Source organism: Bos mutus, chromosome 26 (assembly GCF_027580195.1).
Source record: "Bos mutus isolate GX-2022 chromosome 26, NWIPB_WYAK_1.1, whole genome shotgun sequence".
NCBI lineage: Eukaryota > Metazoa > Chordata > Mammalia > Artiodactyla > Bovidae > Bos > Bos mutus.
Genome location: NC_091642.1, coordinates 27,658,474 through 27,678,669, shown reverse-complemented (window position 1 = coordinate 27,678,669; position 20,196 = coordinate 27,658,474). Strand labels below are relative to the sequence as shown.

The 20,196-nt window shown below is 46.4% G+C and overlaps 1 protein-coding gene across 1 annotated transcript in view; it reads left to right on the top strand.

Annotated features, from left to right (window-relative positions):
* Window positions 1–20,196, top strand: part of PDCD11 (programmed cell death 11) — a 41,163-nt gene that overhangs the window by 6,027 nt on the left and 14,940 nt on the right. The window contains 16 exon segments of the mRNA XM_070363881.1: window positions 1,091–1,214; window positions 1,610–1,791; window positions 5,118–5,225; window positions 6,325–6,531; window positions 7,183–7,307; window positions 7,481–7,541; window positions 8,162–8,308; window positions 10,011–10,262; window positions 10,788–10,922; window positions 11,418–11,612; window positions 12,547–12,717; window positions 13,497–13,716; window positions 14,517–14,666; window positions 15,085–15,200; window positions 16,863–17,404; window positions 18,323–18,385. Coding sequence (XP_070219982.1) covers window positions 1,091–1,214; window positions 1,610–1,791; window positions 5,118–5,225; window positions 6,325–6,531; window positions 7,183–7,307; window positions 7,481–7,541; window positions 8,162–8,308; window positions 10,011–10,262; window positions 10,788–10,922; window positions 11,418–11,612; window positions 12,547–12,717; window positions 13,497–13,716; window positions 14,517–14,666; window positions 15,085–15,200; window positions 16,863–17,404; window positions 18,323–18,385 — 2,798 coding nt within the window.

Genomic DNA, 20,196 nt, shown 5'->3' with positions numbered 1-20,196 from the left:
TGTGTACTTAATGGAAGTTGAAGACTTGAACCTAGTCACATCATTCTGGATGGGAGAAAGGGAAAGCCAGCCCCACATTTGCTGGTAGGGAAAAAAAAAGATGCCTCCAAGGAACCTTAGCAAGGGTGAGAAAGTTCTTGAAGTGCCTTCTTTACCAAGACTTCTTCACAGATGAAGTCATTTTCAAAAGCCACTGAAATTTGTGGGGAAAGCTTGGGGGCTGCTGTCTGAGAGCAAGAGACAGGATAGACAGAGCAATTAGTCTGTCAGCCATATTAATGGATACTCCACTACTGAATCTCCCAGTCCAGTGGCGGTTCAGGAGATGTGAATCCCTGCTCAGCATCTCCAAGTTGAGTAGGTGTAAAACACACTTATATAAACTGTACTCACTTAAGAGGAAGATCAACATGGTCTTGGAACATTTGGTTAGAAGCAGTGAAGTTTGGGTCAAGCCCTGAACGTTGAGTAGAATGGGGAACAAACCGTAAGTAAGTTGTAGGAAATCGACAAGTACCGAGAGGCGGCTGTTTGACAGTTGCTGTTTTGGACACTTTCTCTGAAGACATTTTCATAGCTACCTTGTGAGGCCAATAGGTATCACTCTTGTACGTTTGAGAAAATAGACTGAAAAAGGTTCTGAAGTGACTGAAGTGACCAAAGACCAAATAGCTAGTGATTATTAGAGCCAGATTTGAATGCCACAGTGCTTCCAGTGAAATGTAAAGGAGGTTGGCAAGACTTTTTGGTGAAGTGAGGGGGGTGTTGGAGGTGCTTAGAGAAGACATGATGGCAGCTAGAAGGGTGGTTCTGGATTCTCAGTTCTCTTGGCACTGGGGGTGCCAGCGCTGCACCCCTTTCATGTATATGACATGAAAGGCTTGCATATCACTGTCAAATATTGGCTGTATTCCTGTGCTGGAGCAATTGAGGTTTAAATTTAAAAGTGGGAGGATGCTTGGGATTCTGGGATGATTTGTTGAGACCAATGGTAGGAATAGTCATGTTTGGCGTGTTTGGTAGTGAATATGGTTATGTGTCCTATGACCTTTGACTTTCGAACTTTTGGGATTGCTTTCTCTTCCTCCAGCTGCTCACGGGCACTGTGTCCAGCCTGGAAGACCATGGCTACCTAGTGGACATTGGTGTTAGTGGGGCCAGAGCTTTTCTGCCACTGCAGAAAGCCCAGGAGTACATTCGGCAGAAGAACAAAGGTGAGGGGAAGAAGAAGGAGAAGTACACGGTTGTGAGGTGGTATGTGTGGGAATTATATTTAACTGGCACCGTCTCAGTAAGAGTGGAGTGCCAGGCTCACTAAAATCTGATGGGCCAGTTTCACTTTTTCCCACGTAGAAGATTCTGAAACAGGGACTCTGAACCAGCACTCTCTTGCCTTGTTGAGGTTTTTGTATTTTTTTGTGTGGTAGTTGATTCTGGATCAGTTAGAGTCATTTCACTCCCATTTTTGAAGATGGTTTCTTGAAAATTGGGAATATGGGGAGTACTGCATGGTAACTGGACAAGTAGGCCACGGACCTTTAAGGTGTCACTTGAGTTAAAATTCTTCTCATAGTAGATGTTTTTCCCTTTTGGGGGGCTGCTCTTGCAGGTGCTAAACTGAAGGTGGGGCAGTACCTGAACTGCCTCATCGAGGAGGTGAAGGGCAGTAGAGGAGTTGTCACTCTGTCTATTGGTCACTCAGAAGTTTCTGCTGCCATTGCTACTGAGGAGCAGAGTTGGACTCTCAATAGTTTGCTACCAGGACTGGTGGTCAAAGCACAGGTACAGAAGGTAAGCCATTCATTGTTACTACTATTTTCTAAAATAAAAATAATTTGTATTAAAGTAGAATGTGCACACAGTCTAAAATTCTGCTGTCCAGTAGGGTAGCCCCTGGTCCCATGTGGCCATTAGTACTTGAAATATAGGCAGTATCACACGTTGAAATGATAATATTTTGCCCAATGTAATATTTTGTATTGGGTTAAATAAACTATTAAAACAAATCTCACCTCTTTCTTTGTAGTTTTTACAGTGTGACTGCTAGGAAACTGAAAATGACATATGTGACTTCAGTTACGTATGTGCTGTGGAGAGTGCTGATCTAAAGACTAAATGGTATTAATACTAAAAGGCTTCTGATGAAGAACTCTCACCCCGTTGAACCTCCATCTTTAATTCTTTTAGCTTATCTTTTGAAGTTTACCTCTGTATTTCTAAGTAATACTCTTCTGCTAGATCTCATGGTTTATCACTTTGAGGCACTGAGTTTTAACCCTTTATCAAGGTAGATGAAATTTCAGCTCTCTTATTCCTCCCTTCTCCCAACTTTTGACTAAATCATTATTCAGTATTTAAATTATTATGACCACATAAATATTGTTTACTTGCTGAACTAGGTAATATAATTTGTTTCTTGAACCATTTCCTCCCTCAACCCTGGAGTTGATGATCAGTTTTGTTTCTCTCATTTGCTGAATTCTCTTCCTATCATTGTTTCTTCATAACATCCTGTAGTTATTTTTCCCTCATTATTTTCTATATTTTCAAACCCTTTAAAATAATCTTTGTTATTTTTCGTCCCATCTGGAGTCCTTCTACTGTCATCTGGCTCCAGTCTGGTTGGTTTGTAAAGCTGCTCCATAGCTGATGTCCAGAGGCTTCTGGTCTTTATCATTCTGGATCCTTCCCCACTCTTCTGTATTAGATAGAAACTTCCTTGATTCCATATATTTCTCTTTTTTGGTTTACTCACTTGTTTTAATGTGTCACATTCTGCAGAAACATCCTCAAAAAAGCACAAGCATTCATGCTAAGTTGCTCAGTTGCGTCCGACTCTTTGCAGCCTCATGGACTGTAGCCTACCAGGCTTCTCTGTCCGTGGAATTCTCCAGGCAAGAATACTGGAGTGGGTAGCGATTCTCTTTTCCCGGGGACCTTCCTGACCCAGAGATTGAGCCCAGGTCTCCTGCATTGCAGGTGGATTCTTCACCATCTGAGCCACCAGGAAAGTCCCCTAAAAGCACACTGGAGGTTAATCTTGACTTAATGTGTCTTGAAATTCTCAAGACCACTGCCAGGTTTGATGATTCCCCAGGGAGACTCATGGACTCACCATGTAGTGGTCCTCATGGCTGTGATCCACTGCAGTGAAAGGAGGCAAAGCAAAATCAGCAAAGAGAAAAGGCCCATGGAGTGAAGTCTGAAAGAAACCAGCCATAAGCCTCTGAGAATCCTCTTCTAGTGGAGTCACAGGTGTGCATTTAATTCCTCTGGCAGCAGGTTATGACAACACATGTGAATGCTGTGAGGGCTTCTCAGGTGGTGCTAGTGCTAAAGATCCTGCCTGCCAATGCAGGAGATTTAAGAGATGTGGGTTTGGTCCCTGGGTCAGGAAGATCTCCTGGAGGGGGGTGGGGGCATGGCAACCCACTCCAGTATGCTTGCCTGGGAAGTCCCATGGACAGGAGCTTGGTGGGCTACAGTCCATGGGGCCGCAAAGAGTCGGACACGACCAAAGTGACTTAGCACACATGCACGCACATGAATGCTGTCTACCAGCAAAGCTCATTGAGGGTTTTTATTTTTATGACTGAATAATACTCCATCATATGAAGTTGGTGGACATTTGAGTTGTTTCCACTTTTGGCTCTTAGGAGTAATGCTGCTGTGAAATTTGTGTACAGGTTTTTGTGGGGACACATGTTTTCATTTCTAGGAATGGACTTGCTGGGTCATATGGTAACTTTGTATTTAACTTTTTGAGGAACAGCCAAAGTGGCTGCAGTGTTCTACATCCTCACCAGCAATTTAAGCATGCTAGTTTCTCTTCATATTCTCATTAACACTTATTCTTCTTTTTATTATGGCTCTCCTAGAAGGGGTGGGTGTGAAATGGTATTTTGTTATTTTGATACGCATTTCTCTAATGATTAGTGATGTTGAGCATCTTTTCATGTTACGAATTGGCCATTTATAAATTTTTTGGAGAAATATTGAATCAGAAGTCCTTTGTTCATTTTTTTTATTGATATGGTAAAAAACAATTCCTTGTATATTCTAGATATATGCCCCTTATCAGATATTTTAAAGTGTTTTCTTTTTCTGGAACTGTTAGTATGATGTTGGACTTAATGAATCAGTTCTGATTTTCTTACTTTTTACTCTCTGTTTTGGTACATGCATGCATTTGCATCCTACTTTAGGGAGAGTCTCTCAACTGAATCCTCCCATCCTCTGTTGAGTTTTTGTTTTGACTGCCATCTTATGAGAGAGGCTCTAGAAAACTGCTGGGCAGTCTGTGAGCTTGGGTGGACTTGCTGACTGGCCGACTTCCCTGTCAGGGGCAGGAGGTAGCGGATCGTCTTTAAGAAACCTCCAGGTGTCACTGTTAGAAATCTTCTCTGGCATGTTAGATTTCTCTAGAAAGGATCTGAGGATATAAGCCTGGCTGCCTAAGAGCTGGATGGCAGAAAGGGGCTGGATGTCTTCATATCTCTATCTATACGATATTCAGGATTTTTCTTAGTTCACATTTTCATGGTTTGTGCACTATTCCTGTGTTTTGAACCTGATACAGTTTCCAAGAGAATAACTCTCCCACTTTCTATGGAGATGGGAGAAGGGTGAACCCTATAGGACCTGGGGATCTGACTTAGTTTCCCTACCTCAGTGCTCTTTTGAGGGCCTTGTCGCCCTACTTCGTTTGCGAGCCTCTGGTGGGCGAATTGCTCGTGGTATCTCCCTCTTGCACGCATGTGGGTTTTCCCATGTTAACCTGAGCACATCACCAAGTTAGCAACAACTTGTCCAAGTTGTCAGGCTGGCGGTTCCTCAAGGATCTTTGTGTAAAGTGCCTTCCGTCCCTTTGGGAAATCCTGAGAGTGGAGAATCCTCTCAGGCTGGGGGATGTAGTGGTGGTGGGTGAGCTTACTGAGTATAGGAAGAGCCAGTGCCAGGGGTTGCGCTGCCCCTTGATTTTATGGGAAGAAAGATGATGAGGGTTGTGGGGGGAGGGGGGGAAGTTATATGGCCTTGAATGTTTAGTATGAACAGTTTCTCTCATCCCTGATTCTTTCAGAGAGATGTTTTTCACAGTTGGTTCTGTTTATTTCTAGGTGACTCCACTTGGCCTTACACTTAAATTCCTCTCATTCTTCAGTGGCCTGGTTGACTTCATGCACCTGGATCCTAAGAAAGCCGGAACGTATTTCTCAAATCAGCAAGTAAGAAATGTTGCGCTTATCTTTTCTTAATTTCACTTGTGTAGCAGCCAGTGTCACGGCTGCTATGGCAGGTCCTGGGACTCATGTGTGTGCGTGTTAGGGGTGGCGAGGAGATGAAAGGTGTCTCAGAAGGACCATAGGAAATAGGCAGTGATTATTTCTGGGGATTGAGATTAGAATAGGAGCCTGTGAAGAAGAAAGCACCTTGTAATTTTTGTCTCATAGACTCTGATTCTTTTTCTCTCTTGGTAGTGAAACTTTTGCTTTTATAATTTAAAGTCTTCTAAGAAAGTGTTAACATAGGAGAACAAAATGTATGTTTAATATATACATTTGTATTCAAAATATGAAAGTGCTCTATGAAATGAATATGAATATGAAAGTGCTGTGGTACACCTGGTTAAAATGCTATCTGGTTATGCAGTCAAGTGTTAGTGGTTAAATCTAAGAGATTTTTCTTCCCTGATCTAAATATTCAATGGTTGTGGATATTTGGGAAGAAAATTCCAATATATTCTACCCGTTTTTTATTAACAATTCCAAAGTGATTTATTTATTTTTTACCAGTAACTCGTGCTAATGGAAGCTGTAGAGACCTTGTCGGTTTTTTGTTTCTGTTGTTTTATTTTTTAAAGTAGATTTCCCCAGCACCTGGTGATAACATTACTGGTTTTTTGGTGAATCTCTTTCTAGTGACTTTTTTCCTCCTTTAGTCACACTTGTGTACAGAGTTGAGACATTTTACATGCTATGACCTTGTGATCAGAGCAGGCTGTTTCTGCTGTTTCAGATAAGCTTCTGGATACAGTGACGCCAGTGCATGGCTCCTGTTGCGTATGCATTATTAGGCTCATGGTGTGGAGGGGACCCTGATACCCATGATACCCACGTTCCTGCCCTTACATAAGCGTTGATTCAGTCAGACGTAGTTCCTCTGCGGTGTTCTGTGTGAACTTTCCACATGCTGTTTGATTGTACATGCTGATTTTAGTACTTCCATCTGTAACTTGGTCAGCACAGGGAGCGTCTGAACCCCTGGAAGTCGGCTCCGGGTGTCTTGTCTCCAGTGTGCCTTATCCTCACTGTGTTCCTTGTCTAGGTACGGGCCTGTGTCCTCTGCGTGCATCCTCGGACCAGAGCTGTGCGGCTGAGCCTGCGCCCTGTCTTCCTGCAGCCCGGGCGCCCACTCACCCGGCTCTTGTGCCAGCAGCTAGGAGCTGTGCTGGATGACGTGCCCATCCAGGGCTTTTTTGGCAGTGCCGGGGCCACCTTTAAGCTGAAGGATGGTACTCTGGCCTATGCTCGGGTAAGGAGTCTCTTTGTTTCATCAGGTTCTCATCACCAGAAGGACTTCGGGGACATGGGTTCTTTTTGCTTCCTTCATCCCTGAGTATTAGTTTCCTATTTTTGAATTTCCCTAAACATGGCAGACAGTTAATAAGGACTTGAATAAGGTCTGTTTGTTATATTAGAGTACCTTGAAATTGGCTTGCCTTAATTGATACCAAATTGATGATAGGAACAAATATGAGTTGGGATCTACACCAGGGCTTGGCGAAGGTGTTTTAAAGGGCCAGATAATAAATATTTTAAACTCATGTACCACATGGATTCTGTCCTGATTACTCATCTTTGTTGTAGCCTGAAAGCAACAAGGACAGTATGTGAATGAAAGGGCATGGCTATGTTCCAGGCAAACTTTTACTCACAAAAATAGGCATTTCATTGTGAGCTGTGATTTATTGACCCATGATCTAGACTCTTCTCTAACTTCATTGAGACTCTGTGGTAGTAAAAAAACAGTTTTTTAGTTAGAGCAATTATTTTAACAGGTAATTAGAGTGCTGTTTTTATGGTAGGTGACAAATGTTCTGAGTCATTTGCACATCTGATTTAATGTCTGGTTGTCTCAGATCTGTTGCCTCTGACTTGTCCTTAATCACTTGGTACTCTGTAGCGCAACCATCTCTCCAATTCTAAGAAAACTTTCAAACCTGAGGCCTTCAGGCCAGGGAACACTCACAAGTGTAGAATCATCGACTACAGCCAAATGGATGAACTGGCCTTGCTCTCTCTGCGGACGTAAGTCTGTCGCTCACCTGTGGGGTATGGAGGTGTGCGGCTGTGGTGCGTGCTCACGGCGTTGCCTGTCCTTGGTGAGGGTTTCTTTTCCTGCCAGTGTGATTTTGGTAGCCCTGAGTTTTAGGCAGCCTCTGCCCTAATGTATTTAATCTTGTATTTGCCGTTTGTTCTAGGTCTATTATTGAAGCTCAGTTCCTTTGGTATCATGACATCAAACCTGGGGCTTTGGTTAAGGTAAGACCTCAAGCATATAATTAGACGCTCTCCCACCTTCAGACAGTCTTTAGTTCACAGGTTAACTGGCAGCTCATTAGTCCTTAGATGAACACATTTAAAGGCTTGCTCCTTCCCTCTGCCTGCTAACTAGGATTTCTTTTCCTTCTCTTGGGTGACTTGAAATTAATTTCACGGTAAAGTCTTGCTAGCACCATGCCACTACACAGAGGCAGTAGATCATCAGTCTTGGGAATTGATGGTGTTTGTTAGACCAGGTCAAAAGTTAGTTCTTTGGTAATTTAGCCACCTGGGATATTAGTAAGGAGTCAGTTCCAGTTGCCTTTCCTGTCTAGCCACTTAGCCCCAGTGGAGCAGCTCCACTTTATGTAGAGTTCATTCCTTAGCAGACATAGTCCTCTCCATTGGAGATGGAACTGGTAAGACAGACAGAAAGATGCTCACCCAAAAAGGTGTGAAAGTTTCATAAATAAACTCTTACTGCATCCAGCCCAGTGTGGGGCATGTGCTTGGCCCCTATGAGATCTGGAATAACAGGAGAGGTGTGAGATGCTTTGTTGTTAAGAATTGTAGGAAAGACATTCTTGAGGCATCATGGCATCTTTTCCTTGGATTCTTAGGGCAAAGTGCTGACCATAAAGCCACACGGAATGGTGGTGAAGATGGGCAAGCAGATCAGGGGCCTGGTACCTACCATGCACCTGGCCGACATCCTTATAAAGAATCCGGAGAAGAAATACCACGTTGGGGATGAGGTCAAGTGCCGGGTGAGCCTCCTGAAGGGTTGCTGGTGGGGTTGGCTAGATAGGAAGAGAGCAGTGCTTCGCTGGTGAAGTTCTGCCTTTTTCCACAAAGTGACCACATAATGTCTGCAGTGCTGTGCCTGGCACTGGGAAGAGAAAAATGGGTCCCTGCCTTTGATAATTGTTATGGTATAATTGAGAGTTAAAATATCCATTCCTGAAGAGTGCAGGCCACGTGGCTTGGTGCAGGCTGTATGCTGAGGTCACATCTCAGAACGAGGAGATGAGGGTAGGCTGGGGCAGCAAGCATCATTGAGAATCAGTGATGATCAATAGCAGCTACCATGTAACATGTATTCTGTGCCAGTTACTGAGCTCGGCACATCATAACATTTCATTTCATCCTTAAAATGGCCATAAGAAGCAAGTGCTGTTTTCCTCCTCTTTGCAGGTGGCGAAATGAAAGGCTAGGAATGTCAAGGGTCTTGCCCAGAGTCATGCAGCTAATACATGGCAGAACCACTTTTCAAGTTGAGCTCTAAATGATAGTAATGTCTTCTCTCTAGATCTCTGGCAGAGGTGGGGCTTGAACTGGAAAGGATCAGTAGGATTTGGAAGGTTTAGGAAGATCAGGGGGTGTGTCAGGTACAGAAATAGCCCAAACAAAGCTGTCCAAACTTGAGTGTTTCACAACATAGACGTGGGTCCTGAGAGAAGCCGCACAGAGTTGTAAAGAGTAAATATGATGATACACAGTGCTTAGGGCCTGGTGTGTGCAAACTCAAGTGTTAGGTTTTCTTATTTTCATGTAATTTCGTTATTGGGTTAACAAAGATATTGGTTAGCCATTGGTATAAAATTTTACAGTAGTGGGGTCAGGAAGTTAAAGGAATTTCTCTGCCCTCAAGGAGATGACCTTCTGAGGAATGAGAGGTGGTTGGGTCTCTCAATCATAGTTTATAGTTAGTACACAGCTGTATTGAGGGGGTGAACACACAGCAATACTGAGGACTGAGGGGGTGAACAGATTCAGTCATTCATTCTGTTAGACAAGATGCAGTGGTCCAGGAGAGAAAGGGAGTGGAGGCCAAGTAGGAGTAACCGACACAGGCCGCCTCGGAGGTGTGATGGCGTGGTGAATGTTGCTCTAGGCCCAGGGATCCCTTACAGGAGGAGACACATTTGAAATAGAGATGAATGCTCCCTGGGTTATCATCCAGCAAGAAGCAGGGAGGATCTACAGTTGAGATATTTCTCGGAGAGAAGGAGATAGTGGGTTTTTAGGGACTGACCATGGCCCAGGTCAGGGCTTCCTAGATAGCTTGACTGGTAAACAGTCTGCCTGCAAAACAGGAGACTCCAGTTCAATTCCTGAGTCAGGAAGTTCCCCTAGAGATGGCAGTATTCTTGGGCTTCCCTGGTGGCTCAAATGGTAAAGAATAAGAATCTTCCTGCAATGCAGGAGACCTGGGTTTCATCCTTGGGTTGAGAAGATCCCCTGGAGAAGGGCATGGCAATCCATTCCTGTATTCTTGCCTGGAGAATCCCCATGGATGGAGGAGCCTGGTGGGCTACAGTCCATAAGGTTGCAAAGAGTCAGACATGACTGAGCGACTAAGCACAGAACAGCACATGGCCCTCGGGCTCAAGGGGTGGCAGACACTCCCTCTTGTAGTGGCTCCCTCAATAATGGATGACTTGGTGACAGCCAGTATCCTGTCCCTAGGTTTTGCTTTGTGACCCTAAAGCCAAGAAGCTCATGATGACCCTGAAGAAAACCCTGGTTGAGTCCAAACTTCCTGCCATTACCTGCTATGATGATGCCAAGCCTGGTCTGCAGACACACGGCTTTATCCTCCGGGTCAAGGACTACGGCTGCATCGTGAAGTTCTACAATGACGTTCAGGGACTGGTGCCCAGGCACGAGCTCAGTGCCGAGTACGTCCCTGACCCAGAGAGTGTCTTTTACACGGGCCAGGTAACCCTTCCCCTGGACAGGCTCCTCTCCTCGATGACCCTGGGAACACAGATTTGAAGGAGTAGGAGAGCTGCCTTTTAAGGGATCTGGAAGAGAGCATGTGGGTAATGGGCCTGAGCCAGCTAAGTGGAGGTGGAATGGAACAGAGGGCTCACTGGAAGCTGGTAAAGCTAATGGACCCTAGGCCCTCAACCCGGAGGGTGCTAGTCTTCACCACAATACACCTGAGTCCCTCACATCAGCAGTTGGTCTGAGGCCACTGTCACCACAAGGGGGCACTGTCCTAAATCTAGTGAATCTGCAGCAGACTCAAAAATTTTCTTAAACTTGGAGTTATACCCCAGATTCATCCATGTCTGTTTTCCACCCAGAAGGCTGATTCGGGGGGATTCTGTGTGACTCTCCGTACGTTTGTTTTCACTGCCTTCTGATCTGATCCAGAGTCTTGGGGGTCTCCCAAGGCCTGTGTGGTGCTGGTGCGGGGGTACCTCTTTCCAGGGCCGAGCAGGTGTGGTTTCTCACCAGGTGGTGAAGGTCGTGGTGCTGAACTGTGAGCCGTCCAAGGAGAGGATGCTCTTGTCCTTCAGGCTGTTGAGTGATCCGAAGCAAGAGTGTGAAGGACAGAGTCAGAAGAAAAAGAAAGCCGTTAGCGCTGGGCAGGTACCTGACTTCTCCAGACAAATTGGTTTAGTTACAGAAGCAGAGAACAGGGTGCCACTGACACTGGGTCCTGGAACCCCTGGAGGGGAAGCTCAGAGGAGCTGCCTACAGTGCTGGGCGTGTGTCAGAGCACAGGGAAGCGGTCAGGAAAGGAAAATGCTGCTGCCGAGCAGCTTGTCCTCGGTGTGCTGCTGCCCTTCTCCTCTGTGGGCCCTAGGGCCAGCATGCAAGTCTGTCTTTCCCTTGGGACCCATTGGAGGGACTTGGGAGAGGAGGGACGTGGGCAGCAGGTGGGTCCTGCTGTGTGTGCGGTGTGCATGCCTGCCAGGTCTTTGGGAGCATGGGGTAGGAATGGGAGAAAGCTGCTTCTCTGATCTCGACTTCTCAGTCATCCCTGGTGCTGGAATTTGATGCCTCTCATCTCCACCTGCCCCATACAGGCTGCTCTCTTGTCAAGATAAGTACTGTATTTTTGTCTTTCTCCTCCCTGGGTAGTTGGTGGATGTGAAGGTTTTAGAGAAGACCAAAGACGGGCTGAAGGTGGCTGTCCTGCCCCACAACATTCCCGGCTTCCTCCCCACGGCCCATCTGTCGGACCACGTCACCAACGGCCCACTGTTGTATCACTGGCTCCAGACAGGCGACACCCTGCACCGGGTCCTGTGTCTGAGCGTGAGTGAGGAGCGGGTTGTATCCTTTACCGGGCTGTGGGGGCCCCAGAAGTGGAGGTGGGGGAGTGCTGTGCCTCTGGGGGGTGCACAGGGGACCTCCGGGTCAGGCTCTGCTCTTAGTTGGAAACTCATGGGAAGAAGTCGGTTCTGCCGTGAGAGGTACGCCCATCCATCGAACCACATCCGGGGCAAGCCTGCACTTTGCCTTGTTTCCCTGGTGGTAATTAGAGCAAGACCGAGGTACTGCTCGCAGATGCTAGTGGTCAGTGCAGAGTGGGAGTCCAGGGTGTTGGGGAGGGGCCGCGTGGCATGCCGGGCCCGGCGGGACACCCCCAGTAGCACGTCCAGCCTTCTCAGGGCGCTTAGTGCTTGTCCCCGAGCTGGAACAGTTGGTAAGTACCCGCTGTCTCTTTTCTTCCCTCCCCCTCTCCCCTGCTGAGATACGGGTCTCAGAATATTCCTTTTGGTCTTAGTGTGACAGCTTAGAAGGAAGACCCTGCCTTCTTTCTCACAGAATGTAAAATGAAATCTCCTCAGAATGAAGATGGACAGAGAAGGTGAAATAGGGTTGGTTGGTATAAGATGGAGGCAAGAGAGGTGGTGTCATGGCTGATCCACTTGCCAAGCCACAGGGATGAGCCATTCCCTTCCGGTCCCCTCTGGTGTCTAGAGATAAGTTGATAAGAAAAGGAATGAAACAGTGATCCCCAGACTGCAGTGTGTGTCAGAGTCACCTGGAGGGTTTTGGTCCAGCAGAGCCTGCTGTCCCCCCTGCCCCCACCCCGTCTGATTCAGCAGGTCTGGTGTGTAAGGGTTTGCCTCAGGTTCCAGGTGATGTGGTGGCTGTTCATCTGCACACTCAGAGAATCACTGTGGTAGAGTGGAGAAAGGAGACGGGAGAGGTGGACAGTGCGTCTGCCCTTTTTGGAACATTCCTTGATGAAGTCCACTAGCTCCTTTGCAGGAAGCCAGCCTTGGTCTCCGCAGTAGAGGGTGGCCAGAATCCCAAGAGCTTCTCAGAAATCCATCCCGGAATGCTGCTTATTGGTTTTGTGAAGAACATCAAGGACTACGGTGTGTTCGTCCAGTTCCCCTCAGGTCTTAGTGGACTGGCCCCCAAAGCTGTAAGTTCAGATTCCTGCACAAGGGCCTTTGAGGGGAGACAACAGGGTCACAGACCCGGAGGGCTGGTGGGGAAGAGCAGGATACTCTATATTCTCTTGAAACACTCTCAGGGGCATCACATAAAGGTGCTGGGTGAGGAGTGGAGCTGAGATTCCATCTGCAATCCTCTTGCCCATTGTGTGTCCTGGCTCAGGGCTGTGTCCTGGAGGAAGGGGTAACTTTCCACTTCATGCTATGGCATTGGGAAGGTCATTGGATGGCCATCTTTTGCAACTGAAGAGGATCCTAGAGATCCCACAGGATCACTTAGGCTACTGCATACACTGAGATCAGAGGGCGAGGGAGTCTTATCAAAGCCCGTGTAAGATGGTGGAGAGCAAAGGGCTCATCACTCATTTCTGCCACAGACTGTTCATAAATCTCTCGTCCCTTTCCTCAGTGTGTTTCCCTCATGTCTTGCCTGGGCAGGTCTCATTTGTATCTCCTGCCAAAACAATTTTAAAGATGGGAGCAGAGGGGAGGGCCCCAGAAGCATGCATAGTGAGGGGCAGAGAGTTGCTCTGGGCCTTCTTAGCTGGGTGGCCTTAGAAGGCTGGGTTGGCAGCCAGGGCGCCTCCTGTGTATTTATGGAAGGGGAATACAGCTGTACTCAGAACTGGAGGTACTTTGTTGGGGTACACCTACTGCCTCACACATTTCTTTCTGGGTGTTTTAAGGGGGTTGTTCTAATAGAGGCTTCCTTTCCTTTCTTCATTTTGTGCATGATTCTTCCCTTTAGATCTTGAGTGACAAGTTTGTGACCTCCACAAGTGACCACTTTGTCGAGGGGCAGACAGTGGTTGCAAAGGTGACCAATGTGGACGAGGAGAAGCAGCGGATGCTGCTGTCGCTGCGGCTGTCGGACTGCACCCTGGGGGACCTGGCCACAACCAGCCTCCTCCTCCTGAGCCAGTGCCTGGAGGAGCGGCAGGGCGTCCGGAGCCTCATGAGCAACCGAGGTGGGGGCAATAGGGCAGACGATGAGGGCCAGGGTGGAGCGTGTGCAGCCTCCATTAGGCCTGTCTGTTCCAACGAGTTGTTTGGCTCCCCCGATATTTAAAAAAACAAGGCTAAACTTTTAAAAATGGGAGTAGGACCTCTGAAAAGGGCACAAATCTGTTAGGGTACTGCTCAATAAATGTTTATAAAGTGAACGCCCCTGTTTAACTGCCACCCAGATTCCAATAAAAGATCATCACTGTTAGCCCAGGAGTTGCTATGCTCCCTGCCAGTCCAGAATCCAGATTCCCCTGAGTTCTGTGGCCTCAGGTTTGCATTTGTGTGAGTCCATTCACCCCTTCACTTTTTGTTCCTTTATTCATCACATGTGGTGACTGATAAAATGGAACCAGGGACCTGCTGGAGGACTTTGTGGTGGTGTTAGTCTGATCCTCCTAAATGTTGAAGTTGTGTAGAATTGTTGGAACCCTGATGGGATTTGGGAATGAGAAGCTTGAAAGGGTAGCTTCCAAACAGAAAGGATGAAAATTCCAAAGCCAAGACAAAGCCTGTGTTCCTGACATTGATTGGCTATTTCCATGGATTATGGCCAGGAGGGATTCGCAGGGGTCATAGGTCTCTGCCTGTGATGGGAGTGTTCATGGACATCAGACATTTTCACCAAGAGTGGTTTTACCTTCACAGTGTTTCCAATGCAGTGTTGGAAATGTCCTCCGTATGGCAGCATATTTCCAAAGGGAAAAGAATGGTGAGTGTTGTTTCATCTTGTTAATCCCTGTTTCCTTTGGATTTCTGTCAGACTCTGTGTTAATCCAGACTTTGGCTGAGATGACCCCGGGGATGGCCCTTGACCTGGAGGTGCAGGAGGTGTTGGAAGATGGTTCTGTGCTGTTCAGTGAGGGCCCCGTGCCCGGCCTGGTCCTGAGAGCCAGCAAGTATCATCGGGCAGGTGAGTGCATCTCTCTCACCTGTCTGGGTTGGTAGGGGAACCCTTTGCCCATTCCTCTGCTGGGTACAGAATTTCCAAATACATAGACTAAATGAGCTGATTCAATGGAAGTTTTTGGCATGCTTATCTTGTGTAAATGCAAACGAAGACAGCCGCAATACTAATGAAGGTTTAGGTATGAATCCTTTTATTGTTATATTTGGGTGAATCTAGATTTTTTATTTATCAGGTTGTGTAAAATGACACACTTGAATTATGGGAACTCAACCCTAGGCTTCCCTAACCCGTATAGACCCAGGACATAGGTCCTCTTCTGTTTTGTGCCTAAGGGCTGCAGGGTGGTTGGGGAGATGCTGTCTTCTTCCCCGCTGCCCGGCTCCAGGAGGGTGATCACATTGTGTGTGGTTCTGCACTGCAGGGCAGGAGCTGGAGCCTGGGCAGAAAAAGAAGGCTGTGATCTTAAACGTTGATATGTTGAAGTTGGAAGTACATGTTTCCCTCTGCCACGATTTGGTGAATAGAAAAGCTAAAAAGGTAAGCTTGTTGATTGTGGACTTCATTGCCATGATTTCAGAGGCACCTCCACCCCTTCAACCCCACATGCTCTGCAGATGCTTGTACACAGGGTAACTATGTGCCTGGATTTGTTTGGGTCATTCCCAGGTGTACCTATCGTCTGGTGTGCTTGGTTTTTTTGTTTTTGTTTTTTTGACTAAGCTGTGTGGCTTGCCGGATCTTAGTTCCCTGACCGGGGATTGAACCCAGGCCCTGGCGGTGACATCACAGGTCACAACCATGGGAGAGCCCGGGAATTGCCCTGGTGTGCTCATCAGTACAGTGACGTCCACTCTAGTTCAGGCGGGATGAATCACGTGGTCATCCTGATTAGATCCAAGCTGGTGTCGTAGAGGAGAGCAGCAGGCAAGGTGGCGACTCTAGGACTGACGGACTGAGGAGTCCATGCAGAGGAGTGGAGGCCACTGTCAGCTTGGTGCCACGCGAGAGCATCTGCGCTAGTGTTGCTAAGGCATTGAATTTTAAGAGAAGCCAGAATTTAATTTTTTTTTTCTTGAAATAGGTGTGGGAAATGTTAGAAACTCTTTTTTAAACATCATGTGAACCAAACAGAGCATGTCTGTGGCTAGTCTGACTCCAGGCTGTTCATCTGCACCCACTCTGTCCACTTAGTGTGGGCAAAGAATAGCTTCAAGAAGGCTCTCAAAATGAGAGCTTCTCATTTTCTCTCCAGATGACACATATATTTCATCATTTTCTGAAGTACTTATTAAGCTTCTCATTGCATAGGGTATGTTACAGAGGATTATATAGATGTAATCCTTAACCTCTAGTTGCTTCTAATTTTGAGACTTTGAGACACAAAGAGAAGTAGCAAACAGTATTAACCCCTCACTAAGCTTTCTAACAGGGCTTCCCAGGTGGCACTAGTGGTAAAGACCCTCCCTGCCAATGCAGGAGACATAAGAGATGCAGGTTCCATCCCTGGGTCGGGAAGATCCCCTGGAGGAGGGCGCGGCAACCCTCTTCTGCGTTCTTGCCTGGAGCATCTCCATGGACAGAGGAGCCTGGTGGGCTACTGTCAGAGGGTCGCAAAGAGTCGGACACGACTGAAGCAACTTAGTATGCATGCATACTAGCTTTCTAGTAGGCCCCATTTCCATTTTATCATCTGAGTGAAGCTGGCTCTCGTGTAAAGGCGTGAGCACAGGTTGGATGATGGGGAAGGATAGGCTACATCCTCGTACACAGGAAGCTGTCGGTAGTGACTCTCTTGTTGGCTGAGTGAAAACATTGGGTGGAGAGCTGCAGGACTAGGAGAGCAGGAACCACAGTGTTGTGTTAAAGCTGGAGCACAGTTAGCGGTCACCTGGCTGTACATCAGAGTCACCTATAAAGTTCTGCTTTTGCCAGTTGTAGGATAGGACTAGGAATCTGAATTCAAAACAGAAGCTAATTCCAGGCGATCCTGACATAGTTCCTTGAGTGTGATCATGTTGACAGCCTCAGAATACAGGAGGGGAAACTGGGTCCAGGGAGTGGAGGCTAGTTTGCTCCAGCTCACGTGAGCCTTGGGTCCCCGGGACTCAGAGGGCTTCCTCAGTCACACCCTGCCCAGTGGGTGAGGAATGAGTCCTTGTGCTCTGTAAGAAGCAGGGATGGTGGTTTTCTGTTTTCCAGCTGAAGAAAGGCAGTGACCTCCAGGCCATTGTGCAGCACTTGGAGGAGTCCTTTGCTGTCGCCTCCTTGGTAGAAACTGGCCACCTCGCCGCTTTCTCCCTGACCTCTCACCTGAACGACACCTTCCGCTTTGACTCAGAGAAGTTGCAAGTGGGGCAAGGCGTCTCCCTAACCCTCCAGACCACAGAACCAGGAGTGACCGGTCTCCTTTTAGCCGTTGAGGGGCCAGCTGCGAAGAGGACCATGAGACAGACCCGGAAGGACTCAGAGACAGTCGACGAGGACGAGGAAGTGGATCCGGCCCTGGTCATAGGGACTGTAAAGAAGCACACCCTGTCCATTGGGGACATGGTCACGGGGACTGTCAAGTCCATTAAGCCTACCCATGTGGTTGTGACCCTGGAAGACGGCATCATTGGCTGCATCCATGCCTCCCACATTCTAGATGATGTTCCAGTGGGCACGTCTCCTACTGCCAAGCTGAAAGTTGGGAAGAAAGTCACTGCCCGAGTGATTGGCGGGAGAGACATGAAGACCTTCAAGTATGGAAGCCTAGGGCGAGGGGCTGGCTTTTTTTTTTCAGCTTTGTTTTTATTTATGCAGAGGGTCTGGCTTTGAGGAGAGCTTGTTGTAATTGTGGGAGAAGGGATGGGAACTGGGGCAGGTTCCAAAAATCGTGCATATGTCAGGTTTTCTTTTAGTTCACCAAAGTATTCACCAAAGAGTCCCTTTGTCTCTCTCTGTTTTTTAATGGTGTATAAGGTAGTGGTTAAGAGCAGTCATTTAAAGTCAGATCTGGGTTGAATTCCAGATTTGCCACTTAAAATTACACGACCACGAGTTAAACAGTTCCTCGGCTCTCAGTTTATTTTCCTAATTTGTAAAGTAGTGACTACCTTGTAGGGCCATCGCGACGATTGGAGAAGGACACTAGCCCCGAGTGTGCCTGCTGGGTTGTCTGACACATAGTTATTGCTCGGTATATATCAGCAGTTACTATAATCCACTCCCCAGTACATACCTTAATTGTATTCATTTACTTTAAATCGAGTCACAGTTATGTTATTGCTGCAGAAGTCCTTGCTATAAGAAAACCAAAGAAGAATTCTAAGTCTAGCCAATAATTTGCATATTAATTTCAGTACCTGTGGGAACTTCAGTAAATCATTTATTCTCTCTAGGCCTCATTTAGAATGAAAGAGTTGGAGTATATTGTCTGTAAGGAAAATTCATTTCAGGCTTTAATATGAGAATCCCAAAAGATCAGATGAGCTAATTTCTGAACGTTGACTCAGACATTGAGAATGGAAACCCTCAAGCCTGATGTTACCAGGGGGCGGTGTGCCGGTGGAATGGGTGGTTTTTTTAAGCTCGGTTGGGTGTGAAGTTAAAAATTCTGATCTCCAGATTATAGTGTGACAGAGAATAAGAGAATTGATCTGACTTTATTTCTTTTCCAGGTTTCTCCCAATAAGTCATCCCAGATTTATTCGAACCATCCCAGAGTTGAGTGTTCGGCCAAGGTGAGGGGAGCTCCAGTGGTTCCGTTGAAAGAGCATAGGCTTTGGAGTCAGGAACCTGAATTCTTAGTCTTAATTCAGCCAGTGTTGTGACTTATTTTGCCTCTCTCTGTCCAGGTTGTCTTTTTTGTCTTCAGAAGAGAGATTTGTCTGGTTTCTCAGTATAGCTAAATTAGAGAGATTATATGAAAATCAATGTGAAAGCTGTATTCAGAGTTTAAGTATCAATTTAAAGGCTGATTCCAAGTCTGTCTGTTGACGTTTGACAAAAAGAAACATTTTTGCTCTCAACCTAGTATTCTCAGTTCAGTTCAGTCATTCAGTCGTGTCCAACTCTTTGCAACCCCATGGACTGCAGAACGCCAGGCTTCACTGTCCATTACCAACTCCCGGAGCTTACTAAAAAACTCATGTCCATTGAGTTGGTGATGCTATCCAACCACCTCATCCTCTGTTGTCCCCTTTTCCTCCAGCCTCCAATCATTCCCAGCATCAGAGTCTTTTCAGATGAGGCAGTTCTTCACATCAGGTGGCCAAAGTATTGGAATTTCAGCTTCAGCATCAGTCCTTCCAATGAGTATTCAGAACTGATTTCCTTTAGGATGGACTGGTTTAATCTGCTTGCAGTCCAAGGGACTCTCAAGCATCAATTCTTCAAAAGCATCAATTCTTCGGTGCTCAGCTTTCTTTATAGTCCAACTCTTACATCCATACATGACTACTGGAAAAACCATAGCCTTGACCTTTGGCTAAGTAATGTCTCTGCTTTTTAATATGCTGTCTAGGTTGGTCATAGCTTTTCTTCCAAGGAGCAAGCATCTTTTAATTTCATGGCTGCAATCACCATGTGCAGTGATTAGGGGCCCAAAAAAATAAAGTCTGTCACTATTTCCTCATCTATTTGCTGTGGAATGATGGGACCTGATGCCATGATCTTAGTTTTCTGAATGTTGAGGGTTTTTTTTTTTGAATTTTGAGTTTTAAGCCAACTTTTTCACTCTCACTTTCAAGAGGCTCTTTAGTTCTTCTTCGCTTTCTGCCATAAGGGTGGTGTTATCTGCATATCTGAGATTATTGATATTTCTTCTGGCAATCTTGATTCCAGCTTATGCTTCATCCAGTCCAGCATTTCTCATGATGTACTCTAATATAAGTTAAATAAGCAGGGTGACAGTATACAGCCTTGACATACTCCTTTCCTGATTTGGAACCAGTCAGTTGTTCCATGTCCAGTTCTAACTGTTGCTTCTTGACCTTCATACAGATTTCTCAGGAGGCAGATAAAGTGGTCTGGTATTCTCATCTCTTTTAAGAATTTTCCACAGTTTGTTGTGATCTACACAGTCAAAGGCTTTGGCATAGTCAATAAAGCAGAAATAAATGTTTTTCTGGAACTCTCTTGGTTTTTCCATGATCCAGTGGATGTTGGCAATTTGATCTCTGGTTCCTCTGCCTTTTCTAAAACCAGCTTGAACATCTGGAATTTCATGGTTCACATACTGTTGAAGCCCAGCTTGGAGAATTTTGAGCATTACTTTACTAGTGTGTGAGATGAGTACAATTGTGTGGTAGTTTGAGCATTCTTTGGCATTGCCTTTCTTTGGGATTGGAATGAAAACTGACCTTTTCCAGTCCTGTGGCCACTGCTGAGTTTTCCAAATTTGCTGGCATATTGAGTGCAGCACTTTCACAGCATCATCTTTTAGGATTTGAAATAGCTCAACTGGAATTGCATCACCTCCACTAGCTTTGTTCGTAGTGATGCTTCCCAAGGCCCACTTGACTTCGAATTCCAGTATGTCTGGCTCTAGGTG